Source organism: Anolis sagrei, chromosome 4, assembly GCF_037176765.1.
Source record: "Anolis sagrei isolate rAnoSag1 chromosome 4, rAnoSag1.mat, whole genome shotgun sequence".
In the NCBI taxonomy this organism is placed as follows: domain Eukaryota; kingdom Metazoa; phylum Chordata; class Lepidosauria; order Squamata; family Dactyloidae; genus Anolis; species Anolis sagrei.
In genome coordinates this window covers 50,334,148-50,361,456 of record NC_090024.1, presented here as the reverse complement: position 1 = coordinate 50,361,456, position 27,309 = coordinate 50,334,148, and the positions used below count along the sequence as shown (strand labels likewise).

Here is a 27,309-nt window from a genome sequence, read left to right as displayed (position 1 = left end):
AGATTTCCCATTGTAGGACACTTTCACTCCAGTCCAATGATGGGGAGGCACAAGGGCCCTCATTGTTGAACTGGAGAGCAATCGTGGCAAAAGGGAAGAGCTTTGAACATGGAGAAGTGATCAAGTTCAGAGCTCCAACCACGTGCTAGATCCGTAGTACCAACTGGAAAGCATGTATGAAAGAAACCATCACTCGCCGCCCGTTTTGGCACATGGTGGAGGGGCATTCCCATAGGTGGTCCTTCTTGAAAGGGAAAGCCAAGCCCTGGATAGGACATCTTAGAAAGTGGATGAAAATTACACTGTTCTTGTGAGGGAAAGGCAGGCCTTCGATGGGGGCATCTTAGAAAGTGTTTGCTTTGGTATGTAGACTACAGGTAAAGATTATCATTATTAATATCATTATTAATATGACATTATTTGTCACATTATGCTGGGGCTTGGGGAACCAAACCCTTTGCTCTCTGGATCAAATGCTGGTATCTCGTGTTGCTAACTTGTTGAAGAAGAAGAAGAGAACCAATCTCCCTAATGATGGTGGTGATAGAGGCATGATCCTCCCCCCCCCTTTGAACTGATAAGCATGATCAGGTGTTATTTCCAAATATACTCATATGTAAGTCTAGAAATTTTAGATAAAAATGCAGGGTTTGTGTGATGCCGAAACCACTAAAAACAATGATAAAATTACTTTCTGATTCACTGTAATTTCATGGTAATGAAAAAAAAATAGAAATGATAAAACAGTTACTAAAGTACAAAATATGAAGTAATCATAACATAAAACACTTAAAATCAGAGCCTCGCAACATAGTTGCCAGACTGGGCACCATAGTCAGTCAGAAAACAAAACCTCTTGAGTGAAGTAGGGAATATAAAGAGTAAATGTTTCTTACACAACACCTCTTTATTAATGAATTGTGTATTTTATAATTGACTCCAACATGACATCTGTTGTTAAATGAATCTTGCCAGAGCAAACAGAACTGAGAGGTAAAGATCTGGAATCTCAATGTCATATGCATTTTTTTTTAAAAAAAGCTTTTATACACTGAGTTGTTGTAGTTTTTGGGGGCTGTATGGCCATGTTCTAGAAGCACGCTCTCCTGATGTTTTGCCTGCATCTATAGCAGGCATCCTCAGAAGTTGTGAGATCTGTTGGAAACTAGGAAAATTGGCTTTATATATCTGTGGAAAGTCCAGGGTGGGAGAAAGAACTCTTGACAGTTTTTAGGTGTGGCTTGTTACTGCCTGGGGGGAATCCTTTGTTGAGAGGTGATTAGCTGTCCCTGATTGTTTCTTGTCTGGAGTTCCCCTGTGTTTGAGTGTTGTTCTTTATTTACAGTTATAACTTTAGAGTTTTTAAATTCTAGTAGCCAGATTTTGTTGTAGAAAGCTTTTAATCAGCTTTTTACAGGTTGTGACTGAACTTGTTTACCACATATTATCATCTAGGAACCATTGTCAGGTCCAGTCCAATCATATGTCTGAGATAGGACATTTGGGGCGATACCTCAAGTTGGTAGTTTTTACCCTGAAATAAAAAATATATAGCATAGTGGCTTAAGAGCTAAGCTGTGCATCTGAAGTTCTCTTTCATGTCTACACACAAGTATACAAATGCTTCTCCAATTTGGATTTCTCCTCATACATAAAGACTATTTTTAAAAGGAAATTTCAATTTGCCATTTTAAAGTCATGCACCAACAATGCACGCACACACACACACACACACACACACACACACACACATACCACTGATGAAAAAGATGTATACCTCTATTCACATAGTGATCCTTGCTGGACTCATGTGGGCTTGTTTCTGTGTAAAAAGAAATGGATTGTCAACGTCACAATAAGGGCCAAATCCAATGTGAATCCCAGACAGAGGAAATATTGCAGGTGGGTAGCATGTGGCCTGCATAGCTCTGCTGTAACAGTCTCCCTCAGTAGGCATGATTAATTGCTTATCTTTTCAGCCCTTCTTGCCTTCTATTATCTTGGTACTTAACAGTCTTCCAAATAAAACCCATTCAGAATATTCTATAAAAAACATATTTTTATTAGATTTTGCACAAATTGATTATTTTATCTGTTCTGCAACAGATGAAAAGGCTTGGCTTTTTCTGAGGGCTCTTTGCTTCCAATCTTCTGTCATTTAAAGTAACTGTTTACTTATAAATTTATTCAAAAATTAAATAGTTACTTTTAGGGCACATCTACACTGAGTGGCTAAGTCAGTGGACAAAACAGTCAGATAAATGCTACACAGGGCTGATCCAAATTAATATATTTTGTGTTCGTTTCAGTTGTACTGTATGATATCGCTGTATACACTGGATCAAACCCTGGTGCAGAAACAAATTCTAATATATACATCACCATCTATGGAAACAGAGGAGATTCTGGAAAACGAAAACTTCACAAGTCAAGATTTAATAAAATCAAATTTCAACGTGGTCAGGTAAATCTGCACTCAAGTGTATTTGGCCAAGGTTAATTCAGATCAGGCCTCTATGGTATTTATTGCCATGGGGTTGATCTTTTCCCAGTTTGACTTAAGTGGCAAGGACTATATAGCAATTCTTTTTAAATTAGCAATGAGATTTCTTGAATGCATCATCAGTGCAAGAGAACGGGGCAGATCGAGCTTGTGTTGCCATCACTGCTGCAGATGGACAGAGAGCTTGGAGATTTTACATCGTTGTCTCCTTTCTCTCCTATTGAGTTAACTGAGAGCAAATTACGGTTGTATTTTGAACTCAGTTTGTGGCAATTTTGAGATAAGTTGAGAAGAGAGAAAGAGAAAGTGGGACATGTTAAACATAGCTGAATATGTAGGATGAGAGTGGATTAAGCACAAGTATTCCTACCCATTTGGGACAGTTGGAGGTTGTGAAATTTGAGTGCTAAATGTTGTGCAAAACCTATTTATTAATCTATTTATTCAAGCCATAGTGTTAAACCAACCTTAAAATACAAAAATGCTTATTTTAAAATGTTATCATACATTTCAATGACTTTTCAAAAACAGCATATTAAATCATAATATTGGTTTGCTTAATTAATAAAGTACTGTGTATGTTTTATAATAAAGTCTGTCTTTCATAACTCCCATCAGTCCTACAGAGAGCATTCATTTCCTTCCATTCACATTACTCTCATATTTATGTTTTTACAGACTGATAACTTCTACATGGCAGCTGTATCACTGGGAGTTCTGAATAAAGTTCTCATTAGTCATGATGGAACTGGTCCAGGTAAAGCTAATTTCTTGTTGACAGATCACCTTGGAGATGCCCTTTGTAGCTAAAGATGAGAAAACCTGAAAATATGTTTTGACATTCCTAGTATATGATTTGCATGTGCTAAACAGCAAATCATTGTGTTTAGTTTTGTTTAGTTTGACTTCTACATCAGTGGTAAATTGGATTCAGTTTTTAATTGTGAAGTGGTACTCTCACAATAGGTGATCAAGATCATCTTTCCCTTATGAACCTTCCTGAAATTTGAGATTCCCAGCAGAGGCCCTGTTATGTGTTCCACCTCAACAGTGTAGATGCATATGACAGGGCTTTCTCTGCATCAGCACCCTGGTCAAATGCCTGTAATTTTAAAACTATTTTAGAGAGGAAATTTACAATGTTTTAGCTGTGTCATTTTTAAATGCTTTTACTGATTGTACATTTGGATATCCCCAAGAACAAGTCTTCAAATTTTAGTCAAAATGTCAATACAATTTTGACTGGGTCAGCTTATCCAAGGCTCAATGTAAATATTGTATCTTAATTCCTATTTAAAATGGAACCACCTGCTTAGGCTGGATCTACACTGTCATATAATCCAGTTCATTGCAGTTAATCTGCATTCAGAAACGGAATTATATGGCAGTGAAGATGGGGCCTTATTAGAGTGATGAAATGCAAGAACTTAGTCAATCTCAGAAAAACTGAAGAGAAGCACGGATCTCTGCCACAGTATTGTTTGTGGCCTTTTTGAATGCCCAGGAAGGAAAATGGCAGTGTTTGTAGCAATTTTTTGGTGCTTCCTTTTGTAAGAGCACCAAGAGTATAGCGGGAGTCAGTGCTTCTTTTTGGTTCTCTCTGAATGAACTAGGATCTTGCCTTTTGTTACTCAGCTCAGAGAAGGAGATTCATAAGAGTTTATACTGTACTCCATATAGATAGATAGACAGATAGATAGATAGGAACCATTCCCTTCTCTGAATGATGAAAGGCCCTTTTGAATGTCTGAGTGAGAAGATGATGGTGATGTGTGCTAGAGGTAAATGGCCCCCTGAGGTGTTGGCACTTTTTATCTTTACAGAAAGACTTCTGCATCAGCCATGACAAAATGTCAGGTTTAAGGTTCACATCCTGAAATGTTATTTTTAATTTTAAGAAGACAACATCTTTTGTGATAAGTAGAATATTAGCATAGGTTCATTCCAGTAGAATTTTACCTTATTCAAATAAGTCTACTATGCCTTGGAGTGTTGTGTGGTTTTTGGGTTGTATGGCCGTGCTCTAGTATCATTTTTTCCTAACATTTCTCCTGCATCTGTAGGTGATCAAGATCGTCTTTCCCTTATGAACCTTTCTGAAATTTGAGATTCCCAGCAGAGGCCCTGTTATGTGTTCCACCTCAACATAGAGCTGCAGTGTATTTTGTCATGGCTGATACATAAGTCTTTTGTCATGGCTGATGCATCTTTAGATCCTCTGGGGGGAATATGAGTTTTAAAGGCCATTTTAGTGTGTTTGCTGTAATTTAAGTCTGTTTTTACTGCACTATTATTTAATTGTTTTTTAGCTTTTGTATTACACTTTTTAAACTTGTTTAGTGTAGAGGGACAGCCACCTTGAGTCCCTATGGGGAGAAAGGTGGGGTATAAATATGATGATGGTGGTGGTGGTGGCGGCGGTAGTCCATTTGTTGGTCTTGCTAGCCAGTTTGATAAAGGGCTAAATGGCCATTTCAAAAATTGGAATGTTATGTTTGTGAAAATGCTCATTTGTCTAGGTAGTTTTTAAAAATAAATACAACATTCAAATACAATTGTGAGATAGTTGTGTTATTTATCTATTCAAATGTCATTGTCATGCAACTATATTCTGCACAGAATCAGAAAATAATGTAGTGTTAGTTGCTCAAAAAGCTTTAATATCCTTGAAACAAAATATTTTTTTGTGCAAAGACATCGAGATAAAAAGTCTGCACAGTTTTGTTTCATTAAAATAGTTTTTTTTAGTTTCTAAAAATAGGGCAATGACTCATAGTGTCCTAACTGTCCTTCAGTGTTTACTGTACAATACGATCTTATTTTCCCAAAAGATAAAAAACCTGAATTATTTAACCATATATTATGTGGTCCTAGAAATAGTGGTCAAATGAAAGATCTTCATTTGTTTACAGATGCTACTAAACGAGATGTCTTCTCTTCGATTTAATGGTCTCAAGCTTTTGAATAAAAAAAAGCTCCAATGTTTTAAGAGGATTAATTATGGGTTTTGCTCAAGGGAAGTGTGCTAATCTTTTGGTTCTGATTAGCTGAGTTCGATGTGACTAAATTATTTTATTTCTAACCGAGACATCAAGTTTTCTTCTAGCCAGAAACATATACTTTTTGCCATTGATTTACAGGTAGTGGATGGTTCCTTGACAAGGTTGTAATTACATATGAAGAGGAAGAAGGTGGAGTGGAAAAAGTAGTGTTTCCCTGTAATAGGTATGCAGTTAGTGAATGCTAGTGATTTTCTAAGTATATTTTAGCAAACCACAATGTCTCTTTTAGGATTTTTTTAAATATGTTCAAGGAAAACATGTAGCATTAAGAGCACTGTATTCCAGTGTTTCTTCTCTGTGGTGGAGCCCATATACAGATTGCCCTTCTGTTCCAACTCTGAGAATTCCAACACTCACTTTATTTGTTTACCATTAAGATCCCTTTTTAGATCTAGTATGTGGATCTCAAGATAACCAACATATAGGACAAGTAGCTGAGTGGCTGTTGGATTCAGTGTTGTAACATGTGCCCAGTTTTTCTTGTTACCTGTCAAATTAAAACATCCAGACAATGAGGAACAAAATAAAAACAGCAAAGATTTATTAAATAAAATCCCACAAGATGAAGGTGATCTTGGTATTATTTTTCTGACTGGGGACGTAATTCTAAAATGTTTATACAAATATATTTTCACAAAATGAATGTTGAGGCTTGCATTCTGTAGATAGTGAAAGATCCAGCTTCAGTGGTGACTGGAAACTCAAATGACATTGATGACTCCAAGCATGTATTCTCAGCTACAACTAGTTGCCAATTGCAGCTGCTCCTGGTCATAATTTTTCATTCTCTGGAATGGTAGCTGATGCAAATGAGACTGTTTGATTACTTCTTTTGGTCATCTTCAAGTCCAAAATACAGCATCAAGTCTAACACATTCTTAAATTGAACTAGTTACTGTGACTGGCAAAGAGAATTGATTTACAGAGCACACGGTTGCTGGACTACAATCAGATTGCAGAGTGGTGGTACCTACCTTTTAGTTTTAAGAGTTTTTTTAAAAAAATAAGTAATGTAGTTTTGGCTTCCCGTTTCTTCATATTAAGGTGATCTACCCTTAGTTATATATGTGGTTCTGATATAGTAAGGACGTTATCATACATGTCTCCTAAAACAGGTTCTCCCATGGTAAACCTGTTATAGCTAAAATGGGAAAATTTGAACCTTTGAACTTTTACTGTGTGATGTGATAAGCCATTGGGAGGAAGATGATGTCCATTGTTGACTCTGCTTCCCAGCCACAAAAAACCCCTTTCTACTGCATGACATGGCCATTACAGAGGTCCAGCCTTCTATGCCAAAGAGTGCTGGTGCTTCACCAAATTACAACTCTGAGGATTTCCTAGAACTGAGTCGTGGCAGTTATAGGGGTGTCAAACTGCTTTCATTCTGCAGAGTAGGTGAAACATCCAGGTTTGTCTACAAGATTCAATTATCAGGGAGGAAAGCGTTTTTTTTTATTTTGCAGGCTGTGAAGGGATCACATTTCCCCCATCACCTTTGCCAGAAGCACATTTTTCTCATTGCACAGTACTAAGGCTGGATAGAAATGGATTCAGAAGCCCAAAGATGGGTTCCAATCATTTTATAAAAACTACTACCCATCTAGACTTTGCCAACAAATTTTGGGGCTGATATACAATAACATTGTACATGTGGTTGCATAATGTGACAATCTCCTAAGTGTAATTATTAACTGACCTTACTTTAATTACTTTTTTCCACAATGAAAGATGGCTAGATGCATACCAAGATGATGGAAAGACAGAGAGAGAATTAATTGCTATAAGTAAGTACTGAAAATAAAGATTGCATGTGCTATAATTCTGCCCTAAGTACCAAATACTTAGTACTCATTATGAACTTTAAAGCCATATGCAGCTTGACTCCATGTTATCTGAAAAACCATATCTTCCTATGTAAAGGGATCTTGCAGCATCTTAGAGACTAATTGAGAGAATGAAGCTGCTATCCTAAACATTTGTTGGCTAGTTCCCCAGATTTGTAGACTTGGGTTCCATCCGCACAGACCATTTAATATAGATTGAAGGCAGCTTCAAAGTGTAGAGGCTACATAATGCATATAAAGAAAGCGTGCTGTAATGTGCCGTTTCTCAAGTTGCTCCTGACAAGCTTTTCAAATAAAGATAAGCAAAGTTAGGGGAAAGTCCAAAAGAAAGCCCTTAATGTTCATCACATGCCAATGTAAAAAAATGTAGTTTTACAGCACTTTAATAGAAATGGCTCAATGCTATGGAATCATGAGGTTGTAATTTTAAAAGGTCTTTAGTCTTCTCTGTGCAAAAGTGCTGCTGTCTCACCAAGTGCCCTTGGGAGGTCTGGTTGGCTTCAGTCCTTCAGTTTAAGGAGATACTTGATTTTCAACATGCAGCATATCAAAGGGGTGGTACTTTGTCTTTTGTTCTATTATGCTTTAAATGTACTTTAATTTGTGTTTTTAAAATAAAACTCAAATGTAGTTTTGTTTTAACTTTTGTATTAATAGTTTTTTTTCAGTTTCAAAATGTTTTCAAATGGCTATGAATCACCTTGAATGTTATGCTGGGGGAAGGGTGGGATTTAAAATAAATACATAAATAATAAATAGCAAAATCAATTTAAGAATTAAGAATCTTTTGGTAAAAGAAAAAAGATTATTTTTGTTTTGTTCTATTTTTAGAGAATGGGAGCACATCACTGGTGGATACCAAGGGTAAGTCATTCTCTGAAAGTATCTAAAATAGTGCTAACTTAAGCACTGCAGTTACTGAGAACAACTTTATACACATCTATGCTCTGGATCTGCTGGGTTTCTCCAGCCAGTGAGTCACATTTCTGTTTCATAGAATCATAGAATTATAGAGTTGGAAGAGACCACAACCCCCTGCCATACAGGAAAAGCACAAAGTACCCGTGTTAGATGGCCATCCAGTCTCTGTTTAAAAGCTTCCAAGGAAAGAACACTCCAAGGCAGAGAATTCCACTGTTGAACAGTTCTCACAGTCAGGAAGTTCTTCCTAATGTTCAAGTGGAATCTCTTTCCCTGCAATTTGAAACCATTGTTCCGAGTTCTAGTTTCCAGGGCAGCAGAAAGCTATCCTTGTCCCTCTTCCTTATGACATCCTTTCACATATTTATACAGATGGCTTCATTATTTGTTATAACTGTTTCAAACAATGACCATACACCACTGGAAGAAATTACCACATGGTCCTTTTTGTGATATAAGGAGCACTAATGCACACTTGGAACTGGATCTGTCAGAGAGAATTTCCATTCTACGCAAAAAAAAAAAAAAGCTGTGTAGAGTTCAGGGAAAGCTGTGTGGCCTCTGGAAAACTCTATGATTTTTTTTTAAAAGAAGCTACACTGTTTTCACAGGAAAGCAGGAGTTTCTTTCAATTGTGGACCAGCACAAGTAGGGGGAAGGGTGTCAAGTGTTCAAATATATGGAAGAAAAAGTTGATTCATTTGTACTCAGAAAATCATTATTAGCAAAATGCCATGTGCAAATTTTTGGAAAAATAAGTCCCAAATGGTGAAAAGCCTTGGAAAACTGTCAACGTTTCACAGATTTTCTTGTATTGAAGAAATTACTTGTTTTCTTTAAGCACAAAATTACAACCCTATTTGTTTTTTTTTTGTTAAGATTGACATCTGTTAGCTAGAATGCTATGGGTAAGAGGATGAGTGAAAACACACAGATTCATTCAATTGCAGACCTTTTGGTAATAGAAGAGGAAGAAAAATGCCAAAACTTGGGGATGTTTCCTATTTTGCAACATAAGCAGTGGTGGCTTCTGAACGTTCCATTTAGGTTTTAAAATGTATATTAAGTAGTCATATAATCTTTCATACAAACTGTAGTGAAACCTGTTAAAGCAATTACCCTTGCTACAAAAACACCCAGGAAAATAACTTGGAATTACATTTTGCCTTGTTCCTAGTCCTAGATTGATTGAAAGCTTAGTCTCCAGTCAGGACCAATGAGACTGGGTTATTACGGGAACTGACACATATTGGATATCTGAATCAGCAGAACTGAATATCCCAAAAGTTATCTATATTCTGACCTGCCTCCCCTGAAAGGGTTGGTGTGACGTTCTTTGGTGACCTGCATGACTGTTCACTCTTCCACTTGTTTGCATTTCAGAAATTTTTTTGACAGAAAAAGATTTATGTGGGAGTGGAGGACAAGATAGAACAGTCATGCTGAACAATTTAAAGAAGGAAGTTGAGGTGGGGAGAAAGGATAGAATGTGAGAATGAACAAACAATAATAAAAACACATAACATGGAGATGAAAAATAAAGATGATACAATTAGTAATTAAGCCAAATGGCTTGTTTATGTCATAGGACACAACAGAGAATAAATAATACATTTTAAAATATTTAATTTGTCAAAATGTTCCTATTATGCATCGACTTAACTCTGTATATAATGTTATCTTTCACCATCCCTCAGTGGATGCTATAATATCCCTCAGTCTATGAGCACAGAGCTTCAAAATGACTATGCTATCCTCTTGCCAAGTTGATATGTGTTGTAGTCAGAAGCATGCAAATAAGGTCTTAACATTTTTCTCCCATGTCTTCTCTATATAATTTTGTATTGGTTGCTTTATTCTCATTTCACAGGGAAATGGAGAGTGCGGGTTAAGACTGCCCATGATTCCCCGAAGCCTGGAGAGTGTAAGAGAACCCTTGTAATTTATGGCTCAAAGGGCAAAAGTGATGAACTTCTCCTTTCTTCACAAAGCTTAGGATATGTGCATTTTCAACCAGGAGCAACTGATGAATTCATTGTAAGTAACAGCTACCCAGCATTCAAAGTTTACAATGGCATCTTTCTCTAGCCAAAGGATATGTTAGAAATGCTGCTGTGTTTGAAGCAAATGCCATCTCTGTTTACAGAGATGGGTTGATTTTGCGATTTCAATTTTCTCTGTATGTTTCTTCTGTTCTTTTCCAACCTATAAATAGTTGGGAGGATGTAGATGGAAAGCAACTGCATACCTGAAGTCATAAACTATTTGATCCACAGAAGGATTCCTTGGATCACTGTGTCATCTGCACACAGGCTACTATAGCTCAGTGATAAACCTCTGCAAACGAAATAAAATACTCTGCAGAACACAAAGATGGGCTCCTCGGGCAACTGCTGAGACCCAACTGTAGCATAAAACACTGCTGATAGGTTCTACCAACTGTTGAATCAAATACTACAGTCCCACAGTAGAGCCCCTCATAGCTAGCTTTGCCTCAAATTTGATTACTTGCTTTTCTGATCCAACTTTCAGGTTCACTACTCTCTCAAGATGGCTCATGTGGTTGCAAAAAAAAAGAACATATAATTACTTTCACACAAAGAAAGATCCATGTAGCCACAGTAAAGAAATTTTAAAGCACCAAAAACAGAAACTAGAATTAATGGGATTTCAGGGAGAGATATATTCAACAAAAATAAGGCTTCATCAGTCTAGGGAGAGTTGCTACCGAAAAAGTCCTGTTGCTAGTACTTGCCAGTCTCATCATTTTTCATAGTGGGCCAGGGAGTAGGTCATCCGATGGTGAATATAGTGCTAGAGCAGATTTATAGAAGTGTACACAGTCATGGGAAACTTTTCTAATGCCCTAAACTTTAATGCATTTTTCTTTCATTAGATTACCTCCCTTATGTCTAGCAACTGTTACTCAAGTTATTTTTGTCATCCCTGTCCTTTTATCGCTAAAATGACCGTTGCTTGTCAACATTCATGTTATCGTCTCACCTGCCATGTTTTTCCCTTTCTTATTATTTTTGATTGACTGCTTCACCTGTATTAGAAAAGGCCTGCCTTGCATATCCTCATATTTAGGGCAGTGAAGTGGAAAATATAGCTTGGCTTGTTACCTTAGCTGGTAGGTTTTTAAACAGTAAAGCAATTCAATTTTAAGTCCCATCTGACCTTTATAACATACTCAGAGAATCTATTATGGCTAAGGTTTGCTGGGAAGAATGCCTCATTTCAATAATAGAGCAAGAAGCTGCTGGAAAAGCTTGTTTTTCACACAGTTCGTAATTGTTTAGCCATCAGTTACCCTACAGCAAGGATGTGCAATATTCAGCATAGTAGGAATCTTATTGTAACTGCTTTCTAAATGGGACAGTAGTATATATTTTGCAAGAGATATAGGAGTTAGCATTCAGTATTTCTGGGTCCTCTTTATGTGGTATCACAAGTATATGTATAATCTTATAGTTTTATAGCTAGGCTGGCATCAGCACCTGGCACCTGCTGCCGCCAGGGATCCTTGGTAAGATGCATTGCTGAAGTCCTATTCTGCCCACTCCCAAAAGTGGTTTTCTGAACTTGCTGTCTCAAAAGAGCCAGTTTTAGACATTCTTTAGATTTCCCCACAATACCCCTGTGACAAATGAGCATTCAGGATTTGTTTTAAATCCTGCAGGGTAAAATAGGCTGCAAAGCGACACTCCTTATTGTTTTGGGTATTCCCTGCTATCATTTATTTCTTCATTTGCTTGATTCATGTCCCAGCTTTCTCTCAAAATGTGACTTAAGGTTTGCATCTGTTAGACCTTTATATGCAGTGCTGATTGAAATGAAATTCCTAAAACATACAGACATTTAATAATCAATCTAATTATAACATTACCATGAGATATTGTTTCAAAACAATCAAACATGCAAAAAGCTCTCACTACATAGACAAGAAGCCCAACAATAGAACATTTGTCTCTTTCTAGAAGACTGAAAGACTATTCAAGTAGGAAACTATTTGCCTGACAGCAAAAAGAACAGGGAAGAGGCCTCTCTGGAGAGAGCTTTATAGTCTAGGAGCGGCATTACAGGGTTCTTTCCCATGTTCTCACCAGTTGAATCCAGGAAGGTGGTGGGACAGATACATTCACACAGAAATAGCTCTCTCCCACATATCATAATATTTAGGCAGGGAAGATACGGTCTTTCAGACTGAAGCCATAAATAGATTGGCAGTTACTTTCAGTTGTTCCTGGAAGTAGCAGTGAATTGCATGGGGTCTGGAAATGGGAGAAAACTGGAAAAGTAAAATAAATACTTCTAGTTGAGTTTTGTTACTTTTTTTAAAATGGTGAAACTGGAAGCCCTGTTGCTGTGTGCCTTCAAGATACTGCAAACTTATGGCATTCTCAAATCAAACCTTTTTTTGGTAAGATTTGTTAGTACAGGTTTGCTGTTGCGTTTATCTGTGGGCACCCAGTGGGTTTCAATAGCTGCACAGGGATTTGAACCCTAGTCTCCCAGAGACCTATTACTTTTGGAGGTCTCCAGGTGTAGAGGAAAATACAGTGCCTCCTCATTAAAATAGGGGTTATTTTTTGAGAGGAGGGATTCTTGGTGGATCCTGAGAACTGTAAGTAAGAGCTACTGTATTTCATCGCATAATAGTCTCACTTTTTCCCTTTTGGAAAAAAGGGGGTGCGACTATTACATGAGGAATTTTATTTTGCAGTTATGGGCTTTCCTCATCTGAATAATTGTTTTTCTTTGGCATAGCTCCATGACAATAATGGCAACTGCTGAATAATCAAACAAGTTTCTTTCTATTAGACCTATATTTGCAAAACAGATGTTTCCCCATTCAAGAACCTACTTCATTTCTTTTTCTTTGCACACCTCTCCTCTTCCCCAAATGTGTGTATGTGCATTTTTTCTATGTAGTGTCTTATAGGGTCACAAAGCGAGGCATGACATTTTTAGAAGAATTGGTGCAGTGTGAAAATCTTGAAGAGTCATTGTACTGAAAGCTCATTTAAGCAATGTTAAGGCTTTGTTGCCCTCTTTCTTCCTTTATTGCTGAGGCAGTTTAAATGATCAGAGGCTTTTGTTTCAGGAGTTCACCTATTCCCATTTGTGGCAGCACAACTGGTTGCCATGGGAATGGCTGTGTAATGTTGCAATTAACAGAAGATTGCAAATTCAGCAAAGCAATAAGCAGGAGCAGAGGAATAACAAAGATCCTGATTCTTTACAGTAGCATTTAGAGTACCAATAAAGTAGAGGCAATATAGCACAGTATTTGCAGATTCTCTCTCTCTGAAAACAATAAGTCTCATTTGATCCATAACTTTGATTTCTAATTATCCCTCTGAATAGTGGAGCATTAGTTTTCTTCAGCAGAAAAGCTCAAGAGATGCGGCAGGAGACTAGATCCAATTGATAGTCTGAGTCAGAGTAGACCCATTGAATCAATAGTAAGTGACCACTTAAATACATCCCAAGTCTACTCAAGTTTAGAATAAAAATTGGATTTAGAATCAAATTTCCACGAGAATATAAGCTTTTCTATTCTTTTCTATGAGGTCCAAAGTACTGAACAAACATGTGCAATGACACTTGATATTTCCTGATATTTCCCTTATACTCTAGATCAGGAGTTCTCAAACTTTTTCAGATATATATATATATATATATATATAGAGAGAGAGAGAGAGAGAGAGAGAGACCGTGTGTGTCCAACATACACTTAACAGTATTTCAGTGGAAGACCACAGGGGCCATCCAGTCCAACCCTTTCTGTAATAATAATAATAATAATAATAATAATAATAATAATAATAATAGAGCGAACCTATTTTTGTTCCTCTAATTCTCCCAGATTCCCTGTCAATTTTTTCAGTCACTAACAAAAAAAATTATAAAAAATGAAAATGAAGTCCTAGAAGCCCTCACTTCATTTCACTTTTTAAACAGCCCACAGATCACCATAACACCAAAAATATAAATTGTGGCTAAAACCAGAAAGGAACTTCCAGCCATTTCCAGTTTCCTTCTCTTCCCCCATTTTTGCAGTGTGCATGTGGTCTACAGAAAGTCCCAGGGGAAGAATATTGTCCCCACCACCCATTATCCATTAAAGTTGTCTACCCCAGTCCTTCAGCTTATTATCCTTAATAAGATTGTTATTAGGATAAAATGGTGACAGGGGAAGCCTGATCTCCTTGGAGGATGTCTGTCACCAAGAACAGTAATGTAACAAATATTTGAAAATAATTTTTGTTGAAATAATGTTAACCACATGGGAGTGTGGTTTTGACTGGGATGAAATGAAGCATTGTGTGCATATTGCAAAACACCCACAACAAAGCAAAAATCAGAGAGACTTCTTATGAAGAAAAAAAAAATTCAAGCCAGAGAATGAAAAGACACAAAATTTCAAGCCACCATTCCATGTCCTCTCTGTGTCAGTTACAATCTTCCTTTACAATGAGCAATGCAATCCTGCCTCTGCCGCCCACAATGCCCTTTTCTAGCACAGTGGCTTTCAAGCTCTGTTATTTCAGTCAGTAAACAGAAGCAATTCCAGACAATGTCTAGTTATATAACTAGTGCTTATGAGGACTGTTGCCATGTTAATCCTTAGAAAAAGCAGTTATGATGGCACCCTTTACTGAAACCGTGATATCGGCAAAATGTTTATGTTCTATACAGTTCTCCTTAATGTAAAGGCTGTCACTCTACCACGCATGCTTTCTTGGGTATCATCTTCCTCAAACTCATTACATAGTGATATAGGTTCCTTTGCTATTATGCTAAGTTAAAGAGGAGGTGGTATTACCTGTTCATATGTTGTAGATGTGAAACCTCTTCAGGTTAATGGATCAGTAGACATAATCATGAGAACAATACTGGAAATCTGTTTAAACCACAAGGGCAGAGAATAACAAATTGAAGATTTTCTACCTGGCACAGGAACCAACAGCATTTATGTGATACACTGAAAAAAAAGACAAAACCCTGAACTCTGATAAGTTTAAAGAGAGCATGTTTGTTGTTACAAATTAGTTGAGCGTTGGCTTTAGAACATATAACACATTTATTTGAAGCAGGCATGAATTGGGGAAATATAATATCTTACTAGTATTTCAAGAATAGATCCAATAACATATTGAAAAATGTTTAATCACTTGAGAAAATTGAAAAATACTTCTATATCCTCAAAATCCAAATAAAAAACAATATATCTAGCTACTTGAATGCACTTTAAAAATCTCAAAACAGGAGAATAGTAAAGTGAGGGAGGAACTGTGGATTAACCATTGCTGGTTGAAAAAAAAGAAGTAGAGAAGTATCTGATTAATTCAAATTACGTATCCAACAGCAAGTGGAAATAATTTCACGTGTAGCAAGAATGGACACAGAGCACATTTTGCAATAGGATCAATAATGCCACAACCTTTTGGGTTATAGCTGAACAGTCATGGCACAATATCAAAGGTTCACAGCATAGTTGCTGATAGAAAGCCACCTAACTAGCCTACCTGTTGCAGCTGTGGCAGAGAGCAGGTGAATTGTAGAATAGTATTTATGGAGCATCAGTAGTTATACATAATAATATATCTGGCAATTATAAGAATGTACATATTAGCTTAAACAGTTGGTCTCATAAGCAAAATCCATTTTAATTTGGTTCTTTCATCTGGAATTATTATTGTGTTCAGTTCTGTATTTTTAACTACTATTGTAAATTAGAATTCCTGTTCTACTTATTGACATGTTCTGAAAGATTGAAAGACCACTAAAAGTACCTTTAAACATTCATATGTTAAAGACTGGCAGATGATTAATGTCATTTCTATATTCATATCTAGTTCAGGGCCCATCTACACTGCCACATAATGTGGCATGGCAATCACGTCAGGGGGCATTTGAGACAGGTGAATCTACATTTATTTGGCCAGGAGGGTCAAAGTAGACGCCTGGGTACTTGTGTCAGATTTGTTACACAAGTGGTTTGCTCTCTGGGGTCAGAGTAGTTTAGCTGTTAGAGAACTCTGTCTAGAGTGTAGCTATTTGCTCTGAGGACAACCGGATTAGGTTTGTCTGAGGAACTCACTGCTACTGTGTCAGGGTAGAGTGAGGAGTCTTGCTTATATCTAAGTTAGGAAACATATGTTAAGTAACCTTTAAGAATATTGTGCCTCTGTAACTATCCAAGCTTGTGTGCCTCATTAAAGAAGATAGTTGTTTGTTCAAATATATTAATAAACACTTCTCTAGTTCAATCTTTAAACAGCCTCAGTAGTGACTCTTTCTGTGAGAATAATTCCAGTGTTGTTGTTTTTCATTTTTACATCTCAGGCATTTCAAGAAGCCAAAGGGAGAGCTGGTAAGGCAGGAAGGGATTTACCTCAGGGACAACATCTTTAGTATTCCCAAATTACTTTGGGTGGTGGCAGCAACTCTATCAGAGTGTACACGTTACCTAAACAATCATCTAAACACTCAGTGCCAGAATCATATTGGTGTCCAGCAGAGAGATTTATTTTGCGATATCAGTTCATGATTCTCTAAAGTGGTGCCAGCAGGTGGGATGTATTAGAGAAAATAATAATCCCCAGGTTTCAGGACCTAGGATCATGATGATTTTATTATACCCTGTTTTGCCCATAAAAGTCATGAAACAGCCTCTTTACCAAATTCCCACTCCAAAGATCTCTGGCATCCTTTCTCAGTGCCACTGAGCTAAGGCTATTCTCATGCCTCAGTAAGAAGACTGTTTTGTGACTTTTGGAGGTGAAACATGGAACAGAGAGGGGAGGGAGCTGATTCCTCTGCCCATCCATGTCAACCACCAATACCCCAGCCCAAAAGATGAGGTTTTTCACCCAAGGTGTGGCTAAAAAATGCAAACCTAATTGGTTTTTAAAATACTGGCTCATGTTATTATTTATTTATTTATTTATTTACTGCATTTATATCCTGCCCTTCTCACCCTGAAGGGTACTCAGGGCGGTTCACAAACAAGGTACAATTCAATCTCTCTCTCTCTCTCTCTTTCTCTCTCTCACTCTCACACACATATAAGATAATACAAACATATACATTAAAACCAAATAATTAAAAACATAATAATTAAAAATACACACTCCAAATTCCAAGAGCCATTCTGGTAGTCAAATTGCATTGTTCAGTAATCAATTATTGCCCTGAAAATTATTGTCCAAAGGCTTGGCCCCACATTCATGTCTTCACTTTCTTTCTGAAGTTAAGGAGGGAGAGGTTGATTTAATTTCATTGGGGAGGGAGTTCCATAGCCAAGGGGCCACCACTGAGATGGCTCTGTCTCTTGCCCCCATCAATTGCTCTGCAAAAGGGGTTGAATCAAGAGAAAGGCCATAGAAAACCATTTTCCAAATACAATAATTAGCTCAGCAAATGAATAAAATCTTGGAAAATTATGACTGGGGAGTATATACACGTTATGAAATAAACATTTTAAATAAAAATTACCATTATGGAATTTGATACTCCTCACCATACTATGTTCTGTGCCGTGCCGTTTGTGCCATGTCATGCCATGCCATGCTAAACCATATCATGCTATGCTAATTTATATACCTGTCTGTCTTATTCAGGGTATATGTTATTATAATTTATATGTATTATCTCATTTTTCTATAGGGTAATTGCTGTAGGTAACTAATGCTGAAGATCCCATGAAGTGGAATAACATTTAGTATATAATATAGTCTAAATTCAAGGAAAACATTTATCATTACCATTTTAGATGGTTTTATGAGATAGTCTGTAGTATTTTTCAAATGAGAGATTGTTTCATTTAAAAGGAGTCTTAGTATTACTATTTGAGAAGAAATATTGGAGGCAATAATTTTACAGGGTGGAAGTCTTGCTGGGAAGAACTAAGCTAATGACTTCATCACTTATCAAAAAGCTGGACTCAAGAAATGTGGAGGGACAGTGTGTGTTCTCCCATTTCTACTGTTATGGAAAGTGATCATTAGTGTTAGGGAAGACATACACACTTGTTCAGAATAAAAATAGAACCACTTAATGCAGAAAATCCAGCAGAAAATCGTGGGCATCCTAGAATGAAAGGCAGTATGCTCCCAGGAGGATGAGTTTCATCGTGTTTGCATTAGCAGCGAACCATTTTTCATTTCCACAATCCCCCAGGGGATGCACAAGTGGTCTTGCCATGACCAGAAGTGATGTTGTGTCACTTTTGCTTTTGGCCTTTTAGCTGCTTTTGGAAGGGGCGATTATAAAGATACCTGGGGTTTTTCAGTGTGTTGGGCAAAACCACTGCATATTGCTGTGGTTTTGAGATGTAGTTTTCTGCTTGGCAGCACTGCTGATATTTTAAAATATTTTATTTACATTCAAAAGTGATCTCGATTACATGGAATACTGTTCCAGTGATACACTGGAGTATGATTCTGGAGATGAGGTTTTGCAGCCTCGTTTGGGCACAAAATGCATTCAGAGGAAACTTCTTCTGAGCAAATCTTGTCAAGTAAACCCTGTCATAGGAAATGACTTAAAGGCACACAATGTAAGCAGGACAAAAAAAAAGATGTAGGAAAAAATAATCACATGATTTGTACATTTCTATAAAAGCTGGACAAATCCTAACATAATCACATTCAATGCAGCCAACATCTCCATGACTATTTAAATATTGGATTCCATCATCTCAAACCATTGACAATGCTGGCTGGGATGAATGCTGGACTACCATCAAGCAGGTCAAAGAGTTATCACTCTTTATCCAATTTAATCCTCAAGATACTAAATGCTAAAAAGTGTTGTCTTGGGCACATAGATATTCTGTCTTTACATTGAGCTTTCTTTCTTATGAGAGCTTCCTCATTCTTATTAGCAGCAGAAACACATCCAAAGCAAAGGTTTTCTCCTAATTACTTAACACATCTAGAATATGAAGAACATAAAAATTTGGAATCCAGTGCAAATGCAAAAGCGTACACTATTTGGTATATAAATATTTTGTCAAGCATTTGCCCAGTTCCTCAATAAATGCTTAGGTTGGCGATTCATGTTTTCTGGCTTTAGCTTGTAAGGTTCCATATTTTAAACCAGCCATCTCAACATCTGTGTTAATATGCAATTGACAATGTCTGGAAAATGAGCTAATGTGTGTTAATTCAAGGGCCCTTCCACACAGCCTTATATCCCAGGATATCAAGGCAGAAAATCCCACAATATCTGCTTTGAACTGGGTTATCTGAGTCCACAATCAGGTAATGTGGGATTTTCTGCCTTATTATTCTGAGATATAGGGCTGTGTGGAAGGGCCCCCAGTCACATGATGCACAAGGGCAGTTCCAAAATCTGATTATTCACCAAAAGGTTCCTTTCTCCCCACCACCTGCCATTGGGAACCTATTTAAGATTCCACCCTAGTCGATTCTCCGAATGGTCATGTAGGGTAGGAAAAAAGTGAAATGAACTCTTACCCAGCCTCAATGCAGCTAGTGAATGGACAGTGTAACACATGTGGAAGGGTGGGTTAATAAACTGTAGCAGAAGAAGAGAAGCTTTAAATAGGTTCCACTCAAGCCCTGGACCTCTCTCAGCATCCTCGTATGTAGTGCTACAATGCAATTTTAAATCTGACTGCTGCAAACACCACCAAAGCATTAATAACACATTCTACCATCAGAGTTAACTAAATTGTTTTTAAATTTGTACATCAACTGATTTTGAATTGCATCTTGTTTTAACACCTACCTTGGTGAGAAAACAAAATATTAAACCAATCAATAAATGTAATATAAACTTTTGACCAGGCACAATCTTGATTTAGCACTGGGACTGTGGCGCAGCTGTCTGAGTGTCAGCTGCATTAAGATCACTTCTGACTACAAGGTCATGAGCCTGGGTCAGAGTGAGCTTCTGACCAATTGTGTAGCTTGTTGTCAACTTTTGCAACTCGAAAGATAGTTGCATCTGTCAAGTAGGAAAATTAGGTACCACCTATGTGTTGGGAGGCAAATTTAACAAAATTTATGAGGCCATAAAAAAGACTCCAGCAAAGCACTCCAGCAAAAGCATGTGGAGAATGCGGAAGAACTTCATCAGTGTCGCAGATGGACGATAAAAGCGACAGCTCCCCTGGTGGCCAGAAAAAGTTAAATAGCCTCTGACTGTTTCTCTATATCTGTTGTGTCTTTTGCATTGAATGTTTGCCATATATTTGTACATTGTAATCCATCCTGAGTCCCCTGCGGGGTGAGAAGGGTGGAATATAAATACTGCAAATAAATAAATAAATAAATAAATAAATAAATAAATAAATTTGCTCCTCCTAATGTGGTCTGACATTTATGTTTAAAAGACAGAATTCTAAAATTGTTTCCTCACTGTCCTCTGACATCGTAGATCCCAACAGATTTGAATCATATGATTTAATTGCATGGAGAAAAAATGAAATAAAAGACAGATAAAGTGAGACCCTTTCTACTGACAGTATGGTGATGACAAGGGAATTGTGCTCTCTGTCTTGTCCATGCCAGCAACAAAGAGGGGAAAGTAATTAGGATTTCCTATTTCCATCAATGCCTTCTAATCTCAGTGTTATTTGCCATCGATTCTTTTTCTGTCTACATACATCGAAAAGTCCAGGGAAAAGGTGAGGCTTGAAAGGCATTACATTGATTTTCTTGGCATTTTAACCATCGGCAACAACAACAACAAAAAATGACATTTGCAATTGAAGTAGCAAGGTCACGACAGAGCCTCTGGATCTGAAGTCCAGTCCATCAATAATCTGGGAACATCAGTCTGTTGAAATAAATAACAAATCTGATTTAAGCAATATGCATTGCCAAGTAAGTTTGGGAGATTAGTATTTTAAAAGACCACCGCTGCCTTGAATGATTAAGTTAAACATTGTCCCACCATTGTAATGTGAAGTAATCTTAGCACTTGATCTGCTTCATGAATAGAAACAAATGTATTCATTCATATCACTCATAGTCAGAAGGTATTAGCGATCCCCAATTTCACCAGGAATGAGAAATTTAATTAAGACATTATTCATCAAAATGATAGAGAACGTAGATAGCATTGCCAGGTATATGGTTCCTGTTTGGCTTGCTCTGATGCTAGGAAGAGATGCCTTTTCCTCAGTAACCTATTCTATTTTTCTTAATTACAGATCGAATCTGTAGACACTGGAGATGTGTACAAGATTCGGGTCAGCTGTGATGATTTACCAGGCTTTGAGGGCTGGCATTTGAAGTCTTTTGAAATGGAAGAGCTATACACTAATCGAGTGGTGAACTTTGACTGTAGCTGTTGGTTTTCTCTTAGACGGGAACATGGAGAGGTAGTAAAAGAATTCCCTGCAGTGAATGAGAACCAGAAAACTTTACCAGGTAAAAATAGCAGAGAAAGGGGAACCAATCTCAACTAGTCACTGGGGGAGAAAAATCAGTGCATCAAAAGTATTTTGTTAAATACTCACCATCTAAATACTAATGCTTTATGCTTCATGCTAATATTCAAAGTCATTCTAATTAAATGAAAAGCTGTGTATAACAATTGCTGCATTCTGTGTTTAAGTCAGAGAGTTATAATTATACTGATAAAAGATAATGCATATAATTCAGCATAATGGAAGCCATTTTTGGTAGATTGAACACTGAATTATTTCACTTATGAAGACTTGAGTCGCCGAAGTGATTATCAGGAATGATTCTGTTGTGCAATAAAAATGTTGCTTTATTTCTCAGGGTGTTTCTGCAATGTTCTGTTTCAGAGCCACTAAATATCCTTAGCGTTGTGGTTGCATCAGTCAAGGTGGAGTGGCTGATAGACAAGAGAAACTTGGTCCTGACAGAAGAGAGGCAGACTCTCATCTGGCCTCATTCACAAGACTTTCAAAAGCTCTGAGCTTAGAAAGCCTTGTGAACGAGGTCAGTTGGGGAACTGATGCCTCTTTGTCAAGCTGAGCCTAAGACCTGAGGGACGTGCACAGCTTCCCCTTTCAGCTGACAGGCAAGGGAAGGGGTGTATTACATTGCACAACAAATCTTTTTTTGTGTGAAGTGCACATTACAATCGATGGCACATTACACTCGAGTAAATACAGTATTTCATAATTCTCATCCTTGATTAAGCTCTGAAGAAGTCAGTTCTCTCTCCATTCTCAGTTCTGAGAGACACCTTCTGGCAAAAGTATGATAGCTGGGACCCTATGCATAGCTGGAACCCGTATGCTGGCTGTGCAACACATGTCAGAATTAATGAAGAGAAGTCTGCTTGGACTGCTCCCCCTGCTTTCTTCAAAGGGCAGAAAGTGTGCTGGCAGCCGAGGAAGGGTTTTACAAGGCCCTAGTGCGAACAGAGTGGCAGGAACCAGATTCCCCCCCCCCCTTCTCCTCTTCTTGTGCTTTCCCCCACCGATTTTCTGACAGTGGAAGAGCCAGGGCTCCGGGAGGGCAGGATGTGTGAGCCGTAGACCCCCTCCTCCTCCCTCTCTTGCAGTTGCATCTCTCACTCACTGCGCTGTCTCACGCATGTGTTCCCTTCATGAATTCAGTGTATGGTCCCAGCTATCATACTTTTGCCCACCTTCCTCTTCAGACTCCTTAAACTAATGTTAAAGGTTTTTCCCCTCCCATTCATTGAACTGGCTACTGTTTCTGCAACAGTAGCAAGTAGGAGACAGTAGAGTCTCTCGCCCTCTAACTACACCACATTGAGAGTGCATCTACACTATAGAATCAATGCTGTTTGACACCACTTTCACTGCCATGGATCAGTGCTATGGGATCCTAGGATTTATAGTTCAGTGAAGCACCAACATTTTTGGACAGATTTAAATTACAACTTTTCTGGCTAAGAAAACTAAGGCCCCTTCTACACTGTCATATAATCCAGATTATAAAAGCAGATAATCCACATTATCTGCTTTGAATTGGATTATATGAGTCTGCACTGCCATATAATTCATTTCAGAGTAGATAATCTGGATTTTATATGCAGTGTAGAAGGGGCCTGAGACAGTGTCACTCACCCAGATGGCTGACCAGGGATTTCAATCTTGATCTCCAGAGTTATTCAACAATTCTCAAAACAACTGCACTATACTGACTTTACCAAACTACAAACCTGAAAAGGTTCAGGTTCCTTTTCTGGTCAGTCATTTGCACAGGATGAACTGGGGCAGGTGAAGTCATGACAGTGGCTGTTTCACTATCAGAAATTTAGTAAACCAACTTTTGGTTTTGTTTCAAATTGTTGTTTCGTTTCAAATTGTTGTTTTTGTTGTTGTCATCATCAGCATCATCAGCATCATCAACATCATCATCACTTTATTTATATTCCAGCATTCTCTTTGTAGTGACTCAAGGTGGCTAACAGTTATACAATCCAATAACAATTTAAACCAAGGCAGATGCATTAAAAAAAACCCTAAATATTAGTGTGGGTATAAAGTTAAAAATAGAGCCCCCTGTGTATCAGTGCATTAAACTGCTGAGCTGCTGAGCTTTTTGACTGAAAGGTTGCATGTTCGAATCCAGGGAGCGGCATGAGCTTCTGCTGTCAGCCCCAGCTTCTTCCAACATAGCAGTTCAAAAACATTCAAATGTGAGAAGATCAAAAGTTACTGCTCCAGTGTGACGGTAACGGTGCTCCATGTAGTCATGCTGGCCACATGACCTTGGAGGTGTCTATGGACAACACCGGCTCTTTGGCTTAGAAATTGAGATGCGCACCACCCCCCAGAGTTGGACACAACTAGACTTACTGTCAGGGGAAAACCTTTACCTTTACTTAAAGTTAAAAATGCAATTAAAATTACATTGAAAACACTACCACCCCCAAGTCTCACCCACAACCTCTGGAGCATTATGCCTCATCCTCCCCCAAATGCCTGCTGGCAAAATAATGTCTTATAACCTCATCACATTGAGTTTGAGAAGCATCTTCTCCCCACTTCTCTGTACTGCCATCACACTGCCAGCAAAGAATCCCCTGGAGCCCACCATAAGACACAGGTTACTTCTGCTGGAACTCCATGCCAGCAGTGTACCAGCAGCACAGAGAAATGGAGCCCAAAGGAGTCAGTTGTACACCTTCCCTCTCATACAAGAAAGTCTCTGAAGATGAGGAGGAAGTGGGGGAAGGTGGGGAAACATAGTAGAAAGTGATACCATGAGCCCTGATGGTAGGGAACGCAGTGTGACACTGTCCACGATTTCCCCCATTGTCCTCCAACTTTGTAAGGGCCATCTGATGAGCTCCTTTGTCTGCTTTGGAAGGGAGATCCAAAGTCTGGATTTTAACACAACTATCTGGGTAGATCCTTTTAAGTTAGACTAACAGAGTCACCAAATTCCTGACTTGAAAGCCACTGGACACTACTATATCATTTAGTTGTTTGGCTATCACTGTACAGGCAGTCCCCCGAGCGCCCCCCCCCCCCCAAATATCCAACTTACAAATGACTCATAGTTAAGAATGGGAATGAGACAGCAGTAAATGAGAGAAACCTACCCTGGGGTAGGGAAATTCACTCCTGAAAGAATTATTATCATGGGAAAAAGGTGTCCACTGAAGCTTTATAACAAATCCTTGTTTCCACAACAACACATTTTTTCAAAATCCAATTACCCCAGGGACAGAAAGTAAGGTGACATCTTCTGAACAGGGGCACTGAGACCAAAACAAACACAACAGGGATGTTAATTCTTTCTTCTGCTATCCAAAGTTTGTGTGTGTATGTGTGTTTGGTTGGAGTTCTGATTTGCAAACAAATTCAACTTAAGAACAAACCTACAGAAGCTAACTTGTTCATAACTTGGAGACTGACTGTACATCTGCCGTCTTCCATATCTATCTATGAAATGAGAAACTCTAAAAACCTCGATAAAACTAGCTAATTACACTTCATGGAATGCGTTGGGGAGTCTATTATCTTTAAGTAATCATTATCGTTAAATATTTGGGAAGAGATCAGAGTGAAGACAGTTAGTGAGAAAGGAATGGAAATGATCTGAATAGACTTTTCAGAACTGGAAAAGTGGACAATGTTCAGAGAACTGAACTGAAGGAGGAAACTGGTCATGCTTTAGCATATTAAAACCACTGATAAATGTAGCCACTAGTATAATTACTTTTAATTATGAGTATCAGATCCAGGGAGGGATCTTGATGATAAATATGGAAGATGAGTGACATGACTTCTAGTTATGGGGCCTCTTACTTGGGCCCTGAAGGAGGTATGTCCAGTAGACCGACACTGTCTGCTTTGTGGCTCACTCCCATAGACTATCAACTATCATTATGTCTGGCATCACTCTGAAACAGAATACCTTCTAATTTAGAATTGTACCACATAAGCAAAATACATTGTAAATTATTTGAGAGGTGGGGGGTGGGTGGGAAAAATGAGCCCCATCCAATAGACCCTGTGCTAAGCACAATGGTAAATCTGACAGTGCTCCTAGAGTTGGACAGTGGGCCCAGTTTGGCTATAGGATCCATCACAATCTCTAACATGGATTCTTCAGTGACTGTGTTCATAATAGCTGTGTAATGGCAACAATAGCACAGCTACCGATTGTTGCTTCATTTGTTACAACTATGTTGGTATTTTGCTGTTATCTTGCTGGTAGGAGAACATAGAATCACAACAATGTTAACTGAATGTGATGTTGGCACTGCCTTGATGTATCAGCCACTACTGGTGTGACAAAACCATTGGGCTGGACTATCAGTAGTTTATTTATAGTATTGCCATGTGCCCAAAAGAGAAAAATACGGTGTAGCATTGAAAGAAACATGGGTAGCAGGTGGCAATTTCTAATTATGTTGTATTAATTGCCAGATTTTAGCATGAACATTTGTGTGTTTCTAAAGACACCTGCCCAACTACTGCATAATACCTTGTTTAGGCATTTGTGGGGTTCAAAGCATAACCAAAAAAAGAATTAGAAAAATAGCATGTGCTGTGCACTTACAGATACAGTGGAATATCAATAGATGAAAAAGAACACAAACATTACAAATACATCTTTATAGACAGTTCTACATAAAAATATAAGTAATGGCTGTGAAAAGAATTCACATTCTAAATAATATCAAGAAGATGCACATTTTAGAAGTTAGGCTGACTGCTGTGTTCAGAATCCTGTCTTGTTCTTTCACAGATAGAGTATTGCCATTGCATGGACATAACCTTATCACAAAGGCCAGGTGAAGCATCTTGCTTCACCTGACTTCACCAAAGAAACAGAGGGGCAAGAGGATGAATCCATCGCCCCGTGCACCACTCCCTTGCTGCGATGCTTCTGCAATTACCCTTGGGGAGTGTTGGTCAAGCAGTGAGGACCCATGCTGGCTCCATTGGAGCCACCACAACACAAGTAGGCTCCCGTGTTGAGAGGAAAGTGCCATGTGACACTCCAATTATGGGTGGGGCCTCTGCCAGAAGTCCAGTGACATGGCGGTATGGGCAGCATGCCCATCTGTTGCTGGACTGTCGGAAAGCATCCTAGGATGCTTCTCAAACCCTATCTGACGAGATGGAAAATGGGCACCTGTGAATAATATTGTGTGTGTGTGTGTGTGGAAAAACAATGGGAAGGCTCTGGTGTTTTCTCCCCCCGCCCCTCCAGCCTCCCACTGATATACAATGAAACCCTTCCCATAATGAAAGAAAAAAATTAGAAAGAAATTATAGTCAGGGAAAATATACCTGATAGTTCATACCTCCATGCTTAACTCTTCCTTTAAGTTCCTTTAAGACCATTTAATTCTGGTGCAAGTTGTGGTTATAGGAGGTATACCATGAGATGCAAATTGCTCAGATCCTGTTTCTTAAAACAAACAAAAAATAAGTTCACATCATGTCTTTGTACTTCCCAATTTAGGCTCTTTGTTTCTACATTTATATTTCTGTTATATCTGCAAAGTCCATTTTCTCCAG

The 27,309-nt window shown here is 38.2% G+C and overlaps 1 protein-coding gene across 1 annotated transcript in view; it reads left to right on the top strand.

Moving 5' to 3' along the window:
* The window catches only part of RP1 (RP1 axonemal microtubule associated), a 222,929-nt gene that overhangs the window by 112,190 nt on the left and 83,430 nt on the right, over positions 1 to 27,309 (top strand). Inside the window, exons 26-32 of the mRNA XM_060775314.2 lie at positions 2,310 to 2,464; positions 3,182 to 3,260; positions 5,644 to 5,728; positions 7,297 to 7,352; positions 8,244 to 8,276; positions 10,204 to 10,370; positions 21,529 to 21,748. Coding sequence (XP_060631297.2) covers positions 2,310 to 2,464; positions 3,182 to 3,260; positions 5,644 to 5,728; positions 7,297 to 7,352; positions 8,244 to 8,276; positions 10,204 to 10,370; positions 21,529 to 21,748 — 795 coding nt within the window. The remainder of the gene's footprint in view (positions 1 to 2,309; positions 2,465 to 3,181; positions 3,261 to 5,643; positions 5,729 to 7,296; positions 7,353 to 8,243; positions 8,277 to 10,203; positions 10,371 to 21,528; positions 21,749 to 27,309) is intronic.